The sequence below is a fragment of the Pinus tabuliformis genome, chromosome 4_2, assembly GCF_031772625.1.
Source record: "Pinus tabuliformis cultivar Carrire ecotype Pingquan chromosome 4_2, CPIR1, whole genome shotgun sequence".
NCBI lineage: Eukaryota > Viridiplantae > Streptophyta > Pinopsida > Pinales > Pinaceae > Pinus > Pinus tabuliformis.
The window spans coordinates 880,064,184-880,081,638 of NC_142304.1; the positions used below are offsets into that span (position 1 = coordinate 880,064,184).

Consider the following 17,455-nt stretch of genomic DNA (forward strand, 5'->3'; position numbering starts at 1 on the left):
AGCACCGAGTGCAATACATATCAATGATATCATCAACAAAATAAAAAACCAGTGAGGCTCTATATGGCCTTTATAGTCCAAAAAAAATGCCACAATGAGGCTCTAAATGGCCTCCAAAGTCCAAAAGCAATGATACAACTCAAGCTGCTAGGCCACTAGCCTACTACAAATCACTGATCAACATGATTGTTCATCAAACTCATCACCGCTACTACACATGGGATCATCACCAGGAGCTACATAAACATCATCTAGCTCAAAGTTTGAGGACTCCTCAAACTCCTCTCTAGCCTCATGAGCAACAACACTAGGCCTAACAAAACTCGAAGTATGAGTTCACCGAGCTGCATGACTACTACTTCCCTCACGAATCACCATGTGCCATGCTTGGTTTGGGTGGTTCACTTCCTTCAACTCTTGGTTCAACTACCAGATTTGCATTATGATCAACACCCCCAACTCCACCAGACAACTCCAAACTAGCTCCAAGATGACAAAGAACCTCCAAACTTGTTTTTGTAGAACTGTCCAAGCTCTCATATGCTCACAAACACTAGAAATCAAATGTGTGAGGCAAATAGGAGCTTAGGCATCCTTTTATAAGGTTAGGGGGCTAGATTTAGGAGGGAACCTACCATGGTTTGCTAAAAACCACCCGCGAGTCCCATCAAGGTGCCCAACCACGTGGCTTCTTAACCGACTTTTTTTTGACAAAATCAACCGGTTATATACCAAATTGGTTGGTTTGGCACCCAATCGGTCTTGATCAACAAGCATATCAGTTTTGTTGGGCTGGTTTGATATCTTAGGGAGCTAACCGATCAATTTGATTGATCTTCAGTTCGATCAGACTGATTTTCAAAACTACGGTTTGAGCGAATTCAAGAGGGTCGAGTTGGAGGAGATTGCAGGGGTTTGATATCTCAAGAAGCTAACCGATTGGTTTGACTGATCTTCGGTTCGATTAGATCGGGTGTTCAAAACTATGGCTTGAGCGAATCCAGGAGGGTCGAGTTGGAGGATATTGCCGGGTTGAATTGCTAGAGGGAGATCATGTTTGTTTGGAGGAGGCTGAGTTGCTGGAGTGGCAAGGTTTTTTCCTATGTTACCAGGATTCGGATACGGATACGGATACGGATCCGGATCCGGATCCGCTAGTTTTTTGAAAATGCAAGATCCAGATACGGCAAGGATACGTCACGTACAAAAAAATAAAATATAATAATATTTTTAAAATTTTAAAAAACACTTTAGAGTTCAAAAATCAATTACTCCATTGAACCATCAAACACTTTTAGAACCGAAACCATTAGATATATTATGAATAGGAAGACTGAAACACTGAAATGATGCATCATCCGTCATACAAAGTAACAAAAAAGATCATAATATCATAAATGTTAACAGTAAATACATTTACATATCTTCAAATGGATCTCTATCTTCTGCATATTGCAACTCTACATCATGAATAGATGATGGGGGTCTTGGAATGTAGGAAGTTGCATCAGTAGGCTGGACTGGTGGTGGAACAATGTCCTCAAGTGGGTTGAGGTGAGTCATGGCATTTAGTGTCAGGTTCAAGTCAGAGATCTCAGGCTCCACATCCCACATCCTATTCGGACCTTTTTTATACTCTGGTTCAACATGTGATAGAAGACGGAGGTTGGAATGAACATAAACAAGATCCTCAGCCTTTGCCGCTCCCAGCCTGTTTCGCTTCACTGAATGGATGAAGCCATATGTACTCCAATTCCTCTCAGCTGATGAGGAACTAGCAACCTGTGATAATAACTTGGTGGCTAAAGTAGAGAGATGAATGCTATCCCCACCATGGAAGCCCCACCAAGTAATAGGATCAAGATGTCCTCGATCGTCCATAGCTACTGGATCTGAAAAGCTACCTGTAGACTGTACAAACCCTCCAAATTCTTGGCGGACTTCCATTGCAACTCCCATATCTCTATAAATTTTCCTCAAAGCTGTTTTGTATCCTTGTACCACTTCAGAATCCTTGTTTGGTGCTGTTCTACCTGGTAAAGACAAAACTTTGGAATGATAGTATTTAGGGTGCAATGCATATGCCAGAAGGTGTAATGGTGTGGTCATTTTGTTCCACCTTTCTGTAACTATGTCTTTCACTAAATAATAGAATGTTTCATCAGGGTCATTTTCACTTGCCCTGATAATTTCCCTTATCCTCTCTAACATACTATCAATGTTTTCATAAACTTCCCCCAAGCAAGGTGTATCTGTATCAAATGCCCTGATCAAGGTCAAGATTGGTTCAGTGAACCGTAGAAGATATTGGACCTTGTCCCACCATGCATCATCAAGAATGATGGACTTGATTTTTTGCCCTCTATCAGAAGTGGAAGTCCTCCATGATTCCCAAAGAGGGTCAATGACCATTGCTTGTAATGCTTGTCTCACCTCCACAAGCCTCTTTATGACAAGAGTGTGGGAGGCAAAACGAGTTTCAGCAACCTACAAGTTTCAAAAAGTACAAAAGTCAAATCTCAAATTGAAATGAGAAATCATATATAAATTTGCAATTAAAAGAATTTCCAATACAAATAATATTGATTAAAAGAGAATACCTTTAGTAGCTCCAACTTTGCAAAACCTCTATAAATGGCCTGGGACATTGAATGATTGGTTATGAACATTTGGATTTCCTTTGCTGCTACATATATTTCATTAATCCATTCAATCTCACCAATCTTGGCAAGCATAAGGTTCAGTGAATGTACTGCACATGGAGTCCAAAAGATGTGATCATATTGACTCTCCACAATCAAACCTGCAGCTTTACAAACTTGTGCATTGTCCGTAATGACTTGGACAACATTATGTGGCCCCACACTTTCTATTGCCTCAATAAGAATTGTGGATATGAAAGATGCATCTTTCTCTATTCCACTGCAATCAATAGCCTTCAAAAACATTGCCCCTTGGGGGCATACTGCAACGTTAATCAATGGACGGTTTCTTTGATCTCTCCATCCATCAGAAATGATGGACACCCCTGTTTCTGCCCATGTATCCCGGATTGTCTGTAGTTTTCTATCCACAGATTGTCTTTCTGATGCCAACAAAGTAGTGCGGACCTTTTCATATCCAGGGCTTTTGTACCCTTTCGGCGCTTCATTCACTGCTTTAATCATTTGTTGCCAATAAGGGGAACACACCAAATTGAATGCTAGCCCATTTGCATAGATGCAACGAGCTACATGTTCATCAGCTGTCTCTCTACCTTGATTATTGAATGATGCTTCAAGAGGGCCTAGAGTGGGCCTTTTATTAGTTGTGGCAATAGGCCTAAATGGCAATGGAGGCCTAGTTGTAGAGCTTTGCACAGGGTACTTTCCCTTAGCATGCTTCCTATCAGCAACGTCTTGCAAAGATGCATAGAATTGCATTTTTCCAGGACTCAAACCTTTGCCAAGTTTGCCATTTGCATCTTTTGGTCCGGTGCATACTTGCACCCCTGTGTTAGTTTGACCAGTGAGATGGGCCTTCACTCTAGTATATGAGCCATGTTTTATATCTTGGCATTCATTGCACTTCCATTTAAATGAACCACCTCCGGGATTTTTTCCAATAATCTCCACATACTGCCATAGAGGAGATTTTGGGTCTGTCTTGATGATTTCTCTTTCACTCTGCTCGTGCTGTGATGGCTCCATAATGATATATAAATTACGTTACTGATACTCACAACTGCATATAAAATTCAAATATAATGTATTAAAATTTAATAATATTAATTATCCATACACAATTTGAATTAAATAACTAATATATTTATATATAGACAAACGCCAAGATTTAACAGGTATCAGATTTAACGCTGATAATTTATATTTATAAACTCTGATAATTTATATTTATAAACCCTGATACCTTAACGCTGATAATTTATATTTATAAACTCTGATAATTTAACAGGTATCAGATAAACTCTGATAATTTAACAGGTATCTGATAAACTCTGATAATTTATATTTATAAACCCTGATATTCCTTAACCCTGATCTCAGATTTAGAATATCGTTTTGAGAACGTGATTTGGTTGTCTTTAAATAATATAATATTAGTTAGAATATTTGTTTTGTTGTTTCGTAGATGTATTAGAGTTATAATAATGTATAGTCTTTTCATAATTTTAACATTATGAGATGTGTAATTCATTAAAGAATTTTTATTGAACAAATTTTATGAGTCGACCGTAGGTGAGGTGAAAGTATTTTCATTAAAATCTCAGTCTTTTCAAAATAATAATACATTAGGATAAACAGTGGCCGATGTTTTCAATTATTTATATATATTTATATTTATATATTTAAATTTTTACGGTTATGATTTATGATTTCACACCCCTATAGACTATAGTCTCTACGCTATGGAAGGGCAGCGCGCAGCTATTTATAAACGCTCCCGTGGCTTGATTCTAGAGCTCGTATTTCTAATTTGTAAACGCTCACCGCTGTGGTAAACCCAGAACCGTGGACCCGTAACAATTGTTATAAACTTATAATATATAAACTATAAAGGTTATAATATATATGAATATCGACTGAACCCAGAACCGTGGACGCGTCTAAACCCAGAACCGTGGACGGTGGACCCGTAAGTTGTAACAATGGTTATAAATTATAATATATAATGGTTATAATATAAAACAATGCGGCTGTAATCATAAATACCTTGCCCGGTTTCTGGTCCAGCCGACACAACTGGAACGCTGGGCCCCCTGAAGCTAAACGCCAAGAAACTCAGAGGTAAACGCCAAACGCTTCTGTTCCACTGTTTTTTTCTGTTCCGCCTGACTGCCGACCAATGGGGGACCACCTCACTTTAACGCAAACATCAAAGCAAAAACCCTAAACTAAACTGCCACGCATACAACGCTTTTACTTTTTCGGTTTTAAGGTATGCAAGTTCCGGCATTGACTAACCATATGTTTCCAGGAAAGACGAGCCGTTTCCAAACACTGATATTCGCCACGTGCCGTTTTTCCAACGTATTTTTCCGTATCCGGATCCGGATCCGTACTAGATCCGTGGATACGGAGATCTCGGACCCTCAGCTGCCGGATCCGTTAACGTAGGTTTTTTTGGTGCACATTAGTGGAAACGCGCAGATCGAGTGGCTCGAAGGCGCAGATCAAATTGCTAGAGGCTGATTTCTTTAGAGAGATTTCATTTGGAGGTTGATATCCTTGAGGCCTATTCACTTGGGCCGAATTCATTCAGAGGGAGCCGAGTAGCATGTTCTAGATTGTATTTTTCCTTGTATCTGAAATGACAGAGAATTGTGTGGGTTAATTAATTTTGCAATGTGTGATTGATCTCTTTGGTTTATTTCCACTGCTTATTTTTAATTCTAGAAGTTAATGATACCGACGATTTTATTTTTCAGTGATCCAGTTATTATTTGGGTAAATATAAACTAGGGATAAATTAAATTCCCGTGAGAAAATAAATGTGGCTGGTATTAGAAATTTTAATATAGTATCAAAGCTATCTAGAAGACTCTGAAAGGGATATCTGAGATCACGAGGGTTTGCAACAAAGAATTTTCCTTTTTGTAGCAACATAATTATTTCTTAAAATTTTGCAGCTAGATTTTGTGGTCGTGGTTGATATGCAAAGATGACATCATCAAACAATTTGAGATATGAAGATGGGTTGGATGGGGTATCAAATTTCTGTTGAAATTCATTTGCAAGCTAGAATTTTTTATCATGGTAATTACTTGTGACTGATATATAAGTTTCCTTTTATCATTTTCATTATTAAGTCGTCAAGCAATTACACATTCGGGAACATAAAGAAAGTAGAGATATAAGAGAAAAGAGACACCAAAGATTAGGCTAGTGGCAAGGGCAAAACCCATAAGGGGAAAACCCAACAAATCCTTCCTTCTAGAATCAGTTCAACAAGAGACATCAAAGTCATAGACAAACTGACCAGTATATAACCATTCTCCAAATCCCAGGTCAACCCTCCAAGATCTCCAAGATAAGATGTCTCAAACTATCCACAATTTGGTCTGTTGCAGTCTTCCATAGGTCCAAACTTCATCTTCCCAGACTTCGTATGCTTCCACAAATGTGTCATTCCTTAGAAATAATTCGTATTGTTTCCATGCCTCAAAGAAACTTCACACTGTTTTAGATGTTTTGTTCTTCGCATGGATAACTTGTGGAGGGAGACAGATGATCTTTATATAACCTTGGTCAAGAGCGAATGGGTGTCTTCATAGGTAGGCCAAAATGACTTCTTGGAGGGACGACTTAGGCATTTGGAGAGACATAAACATACTATAAAATTCAATTTTCAAAAAAAAAAATTCTATTGATATTTTACATAATATTATGAGGACCGAACCTAGTTACAAAATTCGATACTCCCTCTTAACTAGGGAGGAATTCATAATGACTATTAGGATGTTCTCAAGTTGATGAATTCTATAAGAAAGGATCATCAAGATTAAGATAAGCATCGTCATCAAAATCATCACTAGCATCAACCACGTTGCCATAACCTAGTCAGTACCGCTGACATATGGCACATATGCGTCATTTAATAAACAAGCTCACTCTAGAAAGAGAAGAGCATGATGCCAAAACAAACTCACTCTAGAAAGAGATCAAAGCACAATGTTGGGAGGCTACAACCTTTAGGACCATTCTCTCTAATCAGGTCAATGTGACATACGGATAACCTCCCTAATCAGGTCACTATACAATGACATAGAGAGAATGACTATCCTTTGCTAGGCCATTTTCCTATATCTGCAGGACCATTCTTCCTAATCAGGTCAAAGTGACTCAAGGACCACAACCATAGTCAGGTCACTATACAATGGCATAGGAAGAATGTCAGTCCACCAGACCATTCGTCAACTAAGGTCTGTGTACTTGACACAGGGATAACCTTCCTAATTAGGTCAAAGTACATGACATAGGAAGAATGTCAGTCCATGCAACGATCCAATCTCTCAAACCATTCTCCAGCCAAGGTCATAATGACATAGGGAGAACTTCTCCAGCCAAGGTCAAGATGACGCAGGGAGAATATTAGACCATTCTCCAACCAAGGTCATGAAGGCACATGGAGAATGCTTATCTCATCAACTGTCCCTCTTAATGAGAGAGGCAATCTCCACAAGCCCAAGCTAAGTTTGCAGCTGTACTTCTCAAAACATCCATGACCAACTATACCATGCTGGTAAAAGATGTTGAGCATCACATCTTAGGCTCAACCATAGAGTATTTTGTTCCCTTCACTAGATCAAAAATGCTTTTCGGATACCCATATTGGATGCTTCCTCTCACACTGACTGTCCATCATCTAGGAATCTAACGTCAACTTTCTTTGGGGTTATAACAAAGCTTTCTTACGACTCTTTGGTGGCAATACCTTCTTCACAATTGCTCCCTCTGACATATGAGTCCTTTCGTCAGAAACAAGTCATAGCAGATCATCAACTGAGGCAAATGTCTTGTCAAGATCCTCTCCCTCTTTTTGAGAGAACTTTCTCAAATCTTACTTTCTTCCTGGCATCTACTACATGCTAGATCTTGACTTCTTTTTGGCACAATCAAGGCATACTTACAATTGCTCGCTCTCTTTGAACTTGGGTCTCATCTAGTACAATATTCTTCAAGTAGCAATTTGGAATGTTTTCCTGTTTTGCTTCATTCTTCCACTTTTTCCATCCGCTACCAGAGACTAGGTAGCTTCTACTATGTACTTGCAATCCTCATTAGGAGGCCATGGAAGAAGTACAATATTTATCAATTAGCAATTTGGAAAGTCTTTTTGTTTTGTTTCATCCTTCCACTTTCTCCATCTGCTGCCAGAGCCTAGGTAGCTTCTACTATGTACTTGCAATCCTCATTAGGGGGCCATGGAAGAACAATTACAACCAAGCAAAAAAAATTCAAAGACAAGGGGTTAACTAATAGTAAAACAACAATATTAGTAATAAAATAAGAGAGATATAAGATACTTTTCTTTTGAGAAGATTGTCAACTCCCTCTTGATCTTTAATCTTCTTGCATTCATCTAGTACCTTTATCAACTTCATCCACATCATCATCATGATGCGATACCTTTCTTGTAAAGGCTAGGGTTTTCTTATCAAGCCTTGTTACTTGCTAGGGTTTACAAACCCTGGAATCGAAATGTCTTTGATCCATTAAGAATGTCCAATTATGATCCTAGGAAAACTCTGCTTTTCTCAACAATTTTTTTTTCCACAAAGCTTTGGCCTTCATTTCAATGTGCAAGACTAAGTTCATCATTCTTCAGTACCCAACATTCATGACAATAGATGCAAGATATCTTTCCTTACATTCCAGAAGGGTCAAGGAGGCATTAGCTTTTGAGCATCCAATAACATGTATAAAGTTATGCTTGCTTGGTGGCCAAGGCGGATCTTTAACTCCTATAATCATGTCAATATATTCTGGTCCAATGATTCTTCCTTCTTGACATAGCATCCTCTGATCCACCCTTCCTCTTAGTCAAGTCCACTAGCTCATTAATAGCTTTTATCTCATCTCCTTCGGCAAGAGCATGACTTTGGCCTTTCCAATGCATAAATTCATCCTTCTTCATGGTGCTTTTGCAAGGATGCGAAAAGCTGTCATCATAAGGATTTGGTTCAACAAAATGATCGCAAGTTTGCCCTTCAATAAAGATATTTTCACATAAATATAATCTAAAGAATATCACAGTGATGGGTATCACAAAAATTCTTTCATCACATAATTTTGTCCATCATAGAGAGGGACACAAGTTCGATTCTCAACAATGGTATTCCATAGAAGCTCAGTTTTGTATTTTGAGAAAATAAATTAGTCCTTTATGAAACCTCTTGCTTCATCCTCCTTTTCTGTATCCTTCTCATGCTTCAACTAAAGGTAATATCAAGTCCAAATTGCACATAAACATAAAGTGTGCTTCATATATAGGTTCAAAGGTAATTCAAGGTTTTCTAAAGTTTTTCAACCATTACTAAGACAATACTTGGTTCACTAAGGCCATTCACCAAAATGGATCATGGAAACTTGTCAAATAAGTTACTTTGATCACCTTCAGCAAGTTCGAATTTTATTATAGAGATTTAGACTCTTTATTAATGTTAGGGATTTCACACATGGATCATTTGGCTTCAAAAATGCTAGATCATGCTCCATAAGTTCAATAGGTTTGGACTCATCACAAAGATATTGACAGGGAGGACCTTTGAATCACAAAGATGGTTTCATTTTGGGATAGCTTGAATCTCACCACAAAGACACAGGGATCTTGGATCATATCACTTATATGTGTGCAGCAGAAACTCAGACCACAATGAACCAAAAACTTAGCCTTTTGATGATTCCATTAATAGACAAAACTTTGGACTTGTATGTCTTCCAGAACTTCAGGCCGTATGTCATTTGGACTATATGGCTTCCACAAAGACAAATGTTATGAATAAAATATTCATAACTATATAATATATTAAAATAAATAATAAATAATAATAAATAGACATTAATTAATAATTAATAAATAAATTAAATTAAATTAAGTTGCCAAATTAACTATGAAAGGGCACTTATGTCAAAAGTCGTGTCTTAACCTTGTGGCCAGTCAACTCATATAAAGGTGAACCGCCATGTTGAAGGAAGTGTAACTAGGTTCGGTCTTCATAAATGTAAATTTGAATTTTGTATTTATTTAAGAAAAGAGAAATTATTTTTATGATATTTGTCAATGAGTTTCTTGCTCATTGAATTAGGTCAAGCACATGTTTAAAGTGCTTCTAGGAAGTCAAGAGTCAATGTATTTATGTAAGACCCTTTGAGGGCATGTTACACTATGTATAAGGTCAAAGGAATACCTCCAAGACAAGTGCAAGTCCTCTCCATGCAACAACGTCCTCCACAAGAAGCTAAACGAAGAAAATAATGAAGATATGGTCAAGTCGGCCTAAAGACAAAATGTCGACCTAGAGGAGGGACAATCCTCTATATATAGAGGCTGTCCACTCCCTCATAAAGCATAAAATGCAAGCTCTGAAATCAACGAAGAGATAAGCCGAGAAAAGGAAGGTGAAGCAAGTCTAAAGGGTCTCCAAAAGTGCAGTGAAGGAAGGAGGAAACTCAGCGAAGGTAGGTGACTGTTTCTAGGGCTAGAAACAGTCACACGTGCGAAGGAAAGGAGGGCATATTGCGAATATAACAACGATAACTTTTCAGTGCAAGATTCGTTGGTTTTTGGGCTAGATATTAGGCCTACAAGGCCTCCCAACACAAGCGAAGAAGTCTCTCTCTCCAGCGAAGGTTAAAGGACCTTAATTCACTAAGGGTACCCTCCAAACGTGGGAAAACTAGGGTAGTGGAACAACAATAGAAGGAGCTCGTTTGAAAAAGTCTACTTGAGCAAAGGATAAAATAGAAGGCTCACTTAAGGAAGGTCTATCTCTAGACAAGAAACAAAGAAAAGGAGGACAAAGTGCTGGGGGGCAAAGTGCCGGAAGAAGGAAGCCTATGTGTTGGGGAACAAAGTGCAGAAAAGAGGAGAGGACTTGACTTGTGCTTAGAGGACATCCTAGTCAAAGGTCTAGGGTTTGGCAGTGATCAATAAGAAGCTTCAATAAGAGAAACTTACTGAAGGGTTTTTCTCTCTAAGAGGGAGAGGTTTTGGCGTTGGCAGAGAGCCAACATTTGTGTTCTTGTCTTTATGTTTTTGGTAGTAGTTTGATGAAACACAAACACTAATAATAAGAAGAAGATCAAGCTAAGATAATTGTAAAAGTGCTTCACAAATTGTTATTAAGCAGAGAAGAATCCTAACAAACCCTAGTGCCCTAGATTCTTCAACATGGGATCAGAGCTAAGGTGACTTATCAAGGAAAGGGAAACTCAAGAACACTCATCAAGGAAAGTCATCTACAAGGTTGAAACATCAAGCCAAATCTACTCAAGGAAAACAAGGCCTATCATCTATCATTCATCAAGGAAGACTACATAGCAAAAGGAAGAGCCTTACACAAAGGCACCTACAAAGAAGAGTAGATCAAAAGGGACCTACATCATCTACAAATTACCAAGCAAATCTCTTCATCAAGCAAAGTCCACTTGGAGAAGGCAACTTGAAGAACATCAAGATCCTAGGAAGGCAAGTCATCAAGTCTTCAAGGAGGAAGCAAATCCATTACATCTCAAAATATATCAAGTAAGTATATGTCCCCTTCTGAATATACATCAATGTCTTTTTGCAAGGAAAGAAACAAATTGGTAGGTATAAATAACTTTCTTGCATGGAGGAAGAGGACTGATTTACTTTTCAAGGAGAATGAACTCCTAGAACATGTCAAAGGGAATATCACTATCCCTGCTAAGGAACAAACTCAAGCCTTAGCCAAGTATAATAAGGATGAGACAAGACCTCAGAGGATTCTAATAGAATCAATTAAAGAGTCTCTCATTCCTTATGTCTCCAAATTTGAAACATTAAAAGAAATGTATGACAAGCTAGTAGAGCTATTCTCGGTATCCACAGCCAGAGAAGTGATATCTCTAAGAAATGAATTGTAGAAGATGAAGATATCAAAGGAAGGAATAGCTCCCTACTTCATGAAGATCTCTGAGATGAAGGATCAACTTCAAGATCTTGGGGAAGTCATGTCTGACAGAGAAATGACAATTATAGTACTTAATGCTCTACCTGAGGATTGGGGCAACTTCACATCAAGCATATATACCAAGAAGGAAGCAACCACACTTAGTGAAATGTGGTCTTTATGCAAGATAGTGGAAACTAGACTTAAATAACGCAAAGGAAGAAGTGGGATCAAAGGAGCAAGCATTTGCTACCATGGCCAAGAGAAAGGGAAAAATTGGCAAATTTGGTCCACGAAGAACAAACAACAAAGACATGTCCAAAATCCAACGCTATGGATGCCAAGAATATGGACACTACAAAAGGAATTGTCCTAAGCTTAAGAAGGACAACACCAACAAAAGAAAGAGGGAAGAAGTTGACATGACTCAAGAGGTGAAAGAAGAAGAAAAGAAGCAAAAGAAGGAAGATCCTTCGGATGTCTACTATGAATAAGTCAAACTCTTCACTTCATGTCTTCTTTCAAGGTTTTGAGTAGGATAGGAGCATGTAGGAATAAAATAAAATTGCATGACTAGAAGCATCTTCTAGAATCTAGAAGTATGAAATACATAGAGTTCTAGATACTCATGAAGATGTAGCATTTATAATGAGAATAAAAATGCATGGGTAGAAATATCTTCTAGAATATAGGTGCATGGTAGATATAGCTCAAGATATTCGTATAGAAGGCGCATATCTAGTATAGGACTTCATCCATGATAAAATAAGATTGATCATGATTAAGAATCTTAGAAGACCTCCATCATCAAAAGAAAAGGATGATATGCAGGCAAGCTAATATGAAGCAAGAAGGGCCACACCAAGGACAACCAAATGAAGCGAAGATGATCAAAGGAGAATCAAGATGAGGTATGTATGCATCAAAGTTTAGTCATGTTATCATTTGTATATTATTGAGTCACCGGAATAGTTCTATAACATGATCAAGTATGAAAGAATCTCTTTCACCAAGGACATGCTCGAAGGCATGTACCAAAATGTGATGAAGGTCAACAAAAGAATATGCTCACATAAGGAGTATAAGATTGCTGACTACGAAGCAAGAAGAAACATTGACTGGTCCAAGAAGCAAGCAATAAAGAAATGCTGACTAGTCCAGGAAGCAAGCAATAAAGAAATGCTCTCACAAAAAGCATAAGAAGGTAGAAGCTAGACATGCAACAATAATTATTGAGCGAAAATATAAGCTCCATAAAATGCCATATGCCAGTAATGAAAAATCAAACAACTACTCAAAAGGAAAGTCAAGTAAGTCATCTTCAGAAAAGACTGGTAAGTACATTCCACCACCAATGCGCAATGGAGGAAAACAACAGTCAAATTTTGAAAGAAAAAGGGATGTTAAGTCTTGGACATGCAGAGATAAATATTCCCAAGGGTAAAGGTGCACTATGCAAAAACTTAACAACTGCGAAGCAGAACAAGAAGAAGAATCTTCAGAGAATAGCTCTGACGAGGAAAACAATGAAGAAAACGGGACCCCTTATCCAAATCCAAAAGAAGATAATATGCCAAAAATTTCTCTGGCAACTATCACATATCAAGAAACATTGAAGCTTAAAGGACATATCAAGAAAAATTCAAGTGTAAAGGACATATCACAATTATTACAACGGTTAAACATGCATTGTTGAAAATGTTTGTTAGTGTCAGTTGGGCTGTTTGGAAGTACTCAGAAATGGAGAAGGCAATCATGGCTTGTGCTTGCATTCTTGACAGGGATTGGAAAAAGATTATGCACACACAAACTATGATGTTCTGTGCTTTGAGATGTAGGATGATGCAAGCACAAACTATCATACATTGCTTTTACTAGGGAGATTTATTAAAAAAGGCTATAGTCTTGTGAGAATTGAAAGGCAATTTGGGATTGTCTTTGCACAATAAACGACAAATTGTTCTTGTTGCAAACCTAACAGAAAGAAAAGTATCAAGTAGTTAGCTCAACTGGTTGTCGCTAATGTTGATAGGCATTTCGGTAGTTCCATTCTAGTTCAAGTCCCTTTGGGTAAGATGCACTAGTCTATGCTATTGGGTTTACTAGGGATGCCATCCATGAATGTGGGGAAGCATCCTTTGGATTTCCCTGTGAGGTTTTCCTTGAAAAGAGAAGATGTACGAGTAAGATAAAGCTCTTGTTGGCAACAGAAATACAAAATAGGAAAGCTAAACTTTAAAGTTCTTGTTGCCAACAACAAGACCTAATATTGAGACAAAATTTCATTGGCAACAAGATACATTATTATTCAAAGTTCAAACAATTGAATTGGATAATCTTGTACAAAGGTTACATTCTAATGTTGGTTTTGCAACATTTCTTTCCAAACTGCAAGTGGAAAAGTCTATCTGAGTGATTGGTGGGGGCTGTGGTAAATTATTACAGCATAAGGAATTGCATCATTTACTTTATCATTACTTGCAAAATAGACATCTACAGGTTGCAGTAAATGTACATGAGTGAAGATATGTTGGCCCACAATGAGGTATTGTCTCATTGATACTGGGACACATTTTCTTAGCCATGAGGTTTATTAAACTTGGTATGATTCTAAGTTCTAACCTATAACAAAGATTATATGGATACAAAGAACAGTGTTAATGAGTGATATGCCCTGTTGATATAATGTATACTTTGGCAGTATATGTGCATTTATGAGGGTGAAGGTGCCATTATTGCAACAAACGATACTATTGATATGGCCTACATTTATGATGTTGTGATGGATTACACAACAAAAGACCTATGTGAACAATTACCGAAAATGATATTTGGCTTAGTGTGATTTGTATGTCAATATCTGCTGCTTTCACAATTATGGAAGTGGTATGCAATGTGCATTTCTTTCCTTGATAACTTAATATACAATTGAATGGTAAACACTAGTCTAATTTTCCTTGCACTATTTTCTAGTTGGGAACGTGATGGTGGTACATGACATTTTATTTTTGGTACGATATTTTGATCAGCACATGCATATGCCATTATCACAAGTGATAGAGAATATGTTGAGGGTGCTGTGTTCATTGAAATGCATAGTGGAATTGCAATCTTGTTGAAGAACATGCGGTTAACATGGACACACCTAGTTGGTGGATGTAGTTAATTTGCAATTCATATGTATATTTTACTTTGATATAAGTGCAACATGGACACACCTAGTTGGTAGATATAGTTAATTGGAAATTCATATTTATATTTTACTTTGATGTAAGTGCTCACGTAGAGTTTTGCAATTCATTGAACATTCCTTTGAAGACTTCTTCTGGCTTTGCATTGTCACCTGCACAGTGGTTGATGATGATGTTCTCCTCTTCTAATTTTACTGTAGGTTAGTTAATTGGCAATTCATATTTATATTTTACTTTGATATAAGTGCTCATGTAGAGTTTTGCAATAAATTGAACTTTCCTTTGAAGACTTCTTCTGGCTTTGCATTGTCACCTGCACAGTGGTTGATGATGATGTTCTCCTATTCTAATTTTACTGTAGGTTAATGCTTTTCTTATACCCTAGGGTTTATCACTTGGGTTTCCCCTTTGTACTTTTGTTTTCTCTTACTTTTATATTCTTTTTTGCATCTAAGGGATACTTTAATTACTCCTGCATTGCCACTATAGCTGGTTGTACATTCAAGTCTCATTGATCTATTTGATTGCTTGTGAACTTTACTTTTAACTTCTTTATTTCTGTCTCTTGTTTGGGAGGTCCCAAATCCTTGAGGGTTTGTCATGCCCAGTGAGTGAATACTTTGTCAAAGAGTTTTTTCTATCTGCATAAATTTATGGCATACAATTTGTATTGGTGCTGCTAAATTTCAAACTAATTTCAACAAAACTTTCCACTTTCATTCTGAAAGTCTTTATTGAAGTTTGGCTTAAATTTTTGCATGACTTAAAGCAAGAAATATCTTAAAAATAATATAAATATTGCTCATTATGAAACATATCTTTGTTAAAGGCACTGAACATTATACATGGATGAACATGAATGAGGTCCTTTTGGTCTGTAGTTTATACATACAACCAGTGATGCAGTTTCAATGCTCTTTCATGAACCTTTGGCAGACTTGAATTTTAAAATGCATTTACTTTATTATTGTTGTCCAGGTGAACCTTATACAGCAGGAGAATGATTTGACTGTGAGGATGACATTGCATTCCCTGAGGATTGAAGATAAACTTCAAGGTCATGTGTCTACAACATGCAAGTATATTGCTTGTTCTGTGCTGGAAAATGATAGTCAAGATCCAGATGAGGAGATCATTAATAAATGTAGCACAGTGTTAGCAGAAAACATTTCAGAGGAGGATGAGTTTTTTAAAGATGCATTGCCAGATTTTAGTTGCCCTTCTGATTTTTCTTCCATCCCCCAAAGCATCTTAAGTTCTTTCCCCTCGACGCCAAAACAAAATCCATCACATGACTTTGGAACCCCTCTTACAAGTTCCAAATATGAACTTTTTGATTGGAATTTACCCGTAGGAGGAGAAAAAACCAAAGAGGAAGATGTATCTGATTTTGTGAGTGTTACATTTGTTACAAGGCAGCCCAATTCTCCTCACTATGATGGAACAGACACTCAGGTATTGATCATCCCATGGAGCTTTTTTACTTCAATTTTACATGCATATGAGTAAGGAGTGAAATTTATAGCTTCAATTTAATTGTAAGAGCTAACTAAGTTCTTGATGTGATATTTCTCAGATGAACATTCGCATGACAAAGCTTGATTTCTTCTGCAACAGATGTACTGTTGTTTCTTTGATTGACTTTGGCATGGAACTGAGTGAATTAATGGAAGTCATATCTGAGAAAGCATCTCCACAGAATGATATGGCAGGTGATGCTGTTTTTCCAAGTGGAAACAAAGAAAGCACTGATCGTTTATTTGTTAAAGGGCTATTGGGCACTGGAAAATCTAGAGTTGTGTTTCAGCTGAAGATGAATGTCAATAGTGTTTGTATTTTCCTTAACAAGGACGATGGTTCTCAGTTGGCCATGTTGGTACAAGAGAAGTTTCAGATGGATTTGAAAGTAAGTGATGCTTATCAACTTGTAATGTTTTCCACTACTTTAATGAAAATATCAGTATTGGTTGTTGGTTTCCTACCCTATTCAACTTTGTATCATGTATGTTAAATTTACTTATGGCTAGTTGAGGGAGTGATGCCTTTGGGCTCATGCATGGATTGGTCGGGATAGTGACTTCTGCCTGACTTTAAACTGAATTCCCTTCTTTTTTCATATGTTTGCTTAATTAATGCATCAACAGAGTTTATGCCCTTTTATTATGCGAAACTCTCTCCTCTGTAGCAGAATGGAAGGCCTGATCTTATCTATTTAGAATGTTTGCTCCTGCCTAATGTGTAAGGAATTGTCATTCAGGTTTTCCTGGTAAGGATTTTTGGCCTTTGCTTTACGTATGGGGATCCTAGGTGATCTCTACTCTTGGTGGTAGCTTTGTTGCACCTCAAAAGTGATTAGAACTTGTCTTCTTGTTATCTCTTAATGATATCAAACTTACTATAGTCATAGTAGTTTTTGGCTTCTTGTTATCCTCTAAAATTTAATTGTACATGGTATAGGCCAGCCTTAGGCTTGACATTTTTATGGAAGATGCTCTTCTAGCAAATAGCAATTATGTAACAGGATTAATTTTTCATAATCATTTATTGAAGGTTTGGAACCATATGTAAAAGGATTACAGCTATAACATATTTCTAGGTTCATATTTGTGCCTGACTTTAAAATTCCTCAACT

General features: G+C 37.4%; 1 protein-coding gene across 1 annotated transcript in view; it reads left to right on the top strand.

The window, feature by feature from the left end:
• LOC149172506 (uncharacterized) overlaps positions 1-17,455 on the top strand; it is a 287,733-nt gene that overhangs the window by 189,172 nt on the left and 81,106 nt on the right. Inside the window, exons 26-27 of the mRNA XM_089426345.1 lie at positions 15,802-16,278; positions 16,400-16,729. Of these exons, the coding sequence (XP_089282471.1) occupies positions 15,802-16,278; positions 16,400-16,729 (807 nt within the window). The remainder of the gene's footprint in view (positions 1-15,801; positions 16,279-16,399; positions 16,730-17,455) is intronic.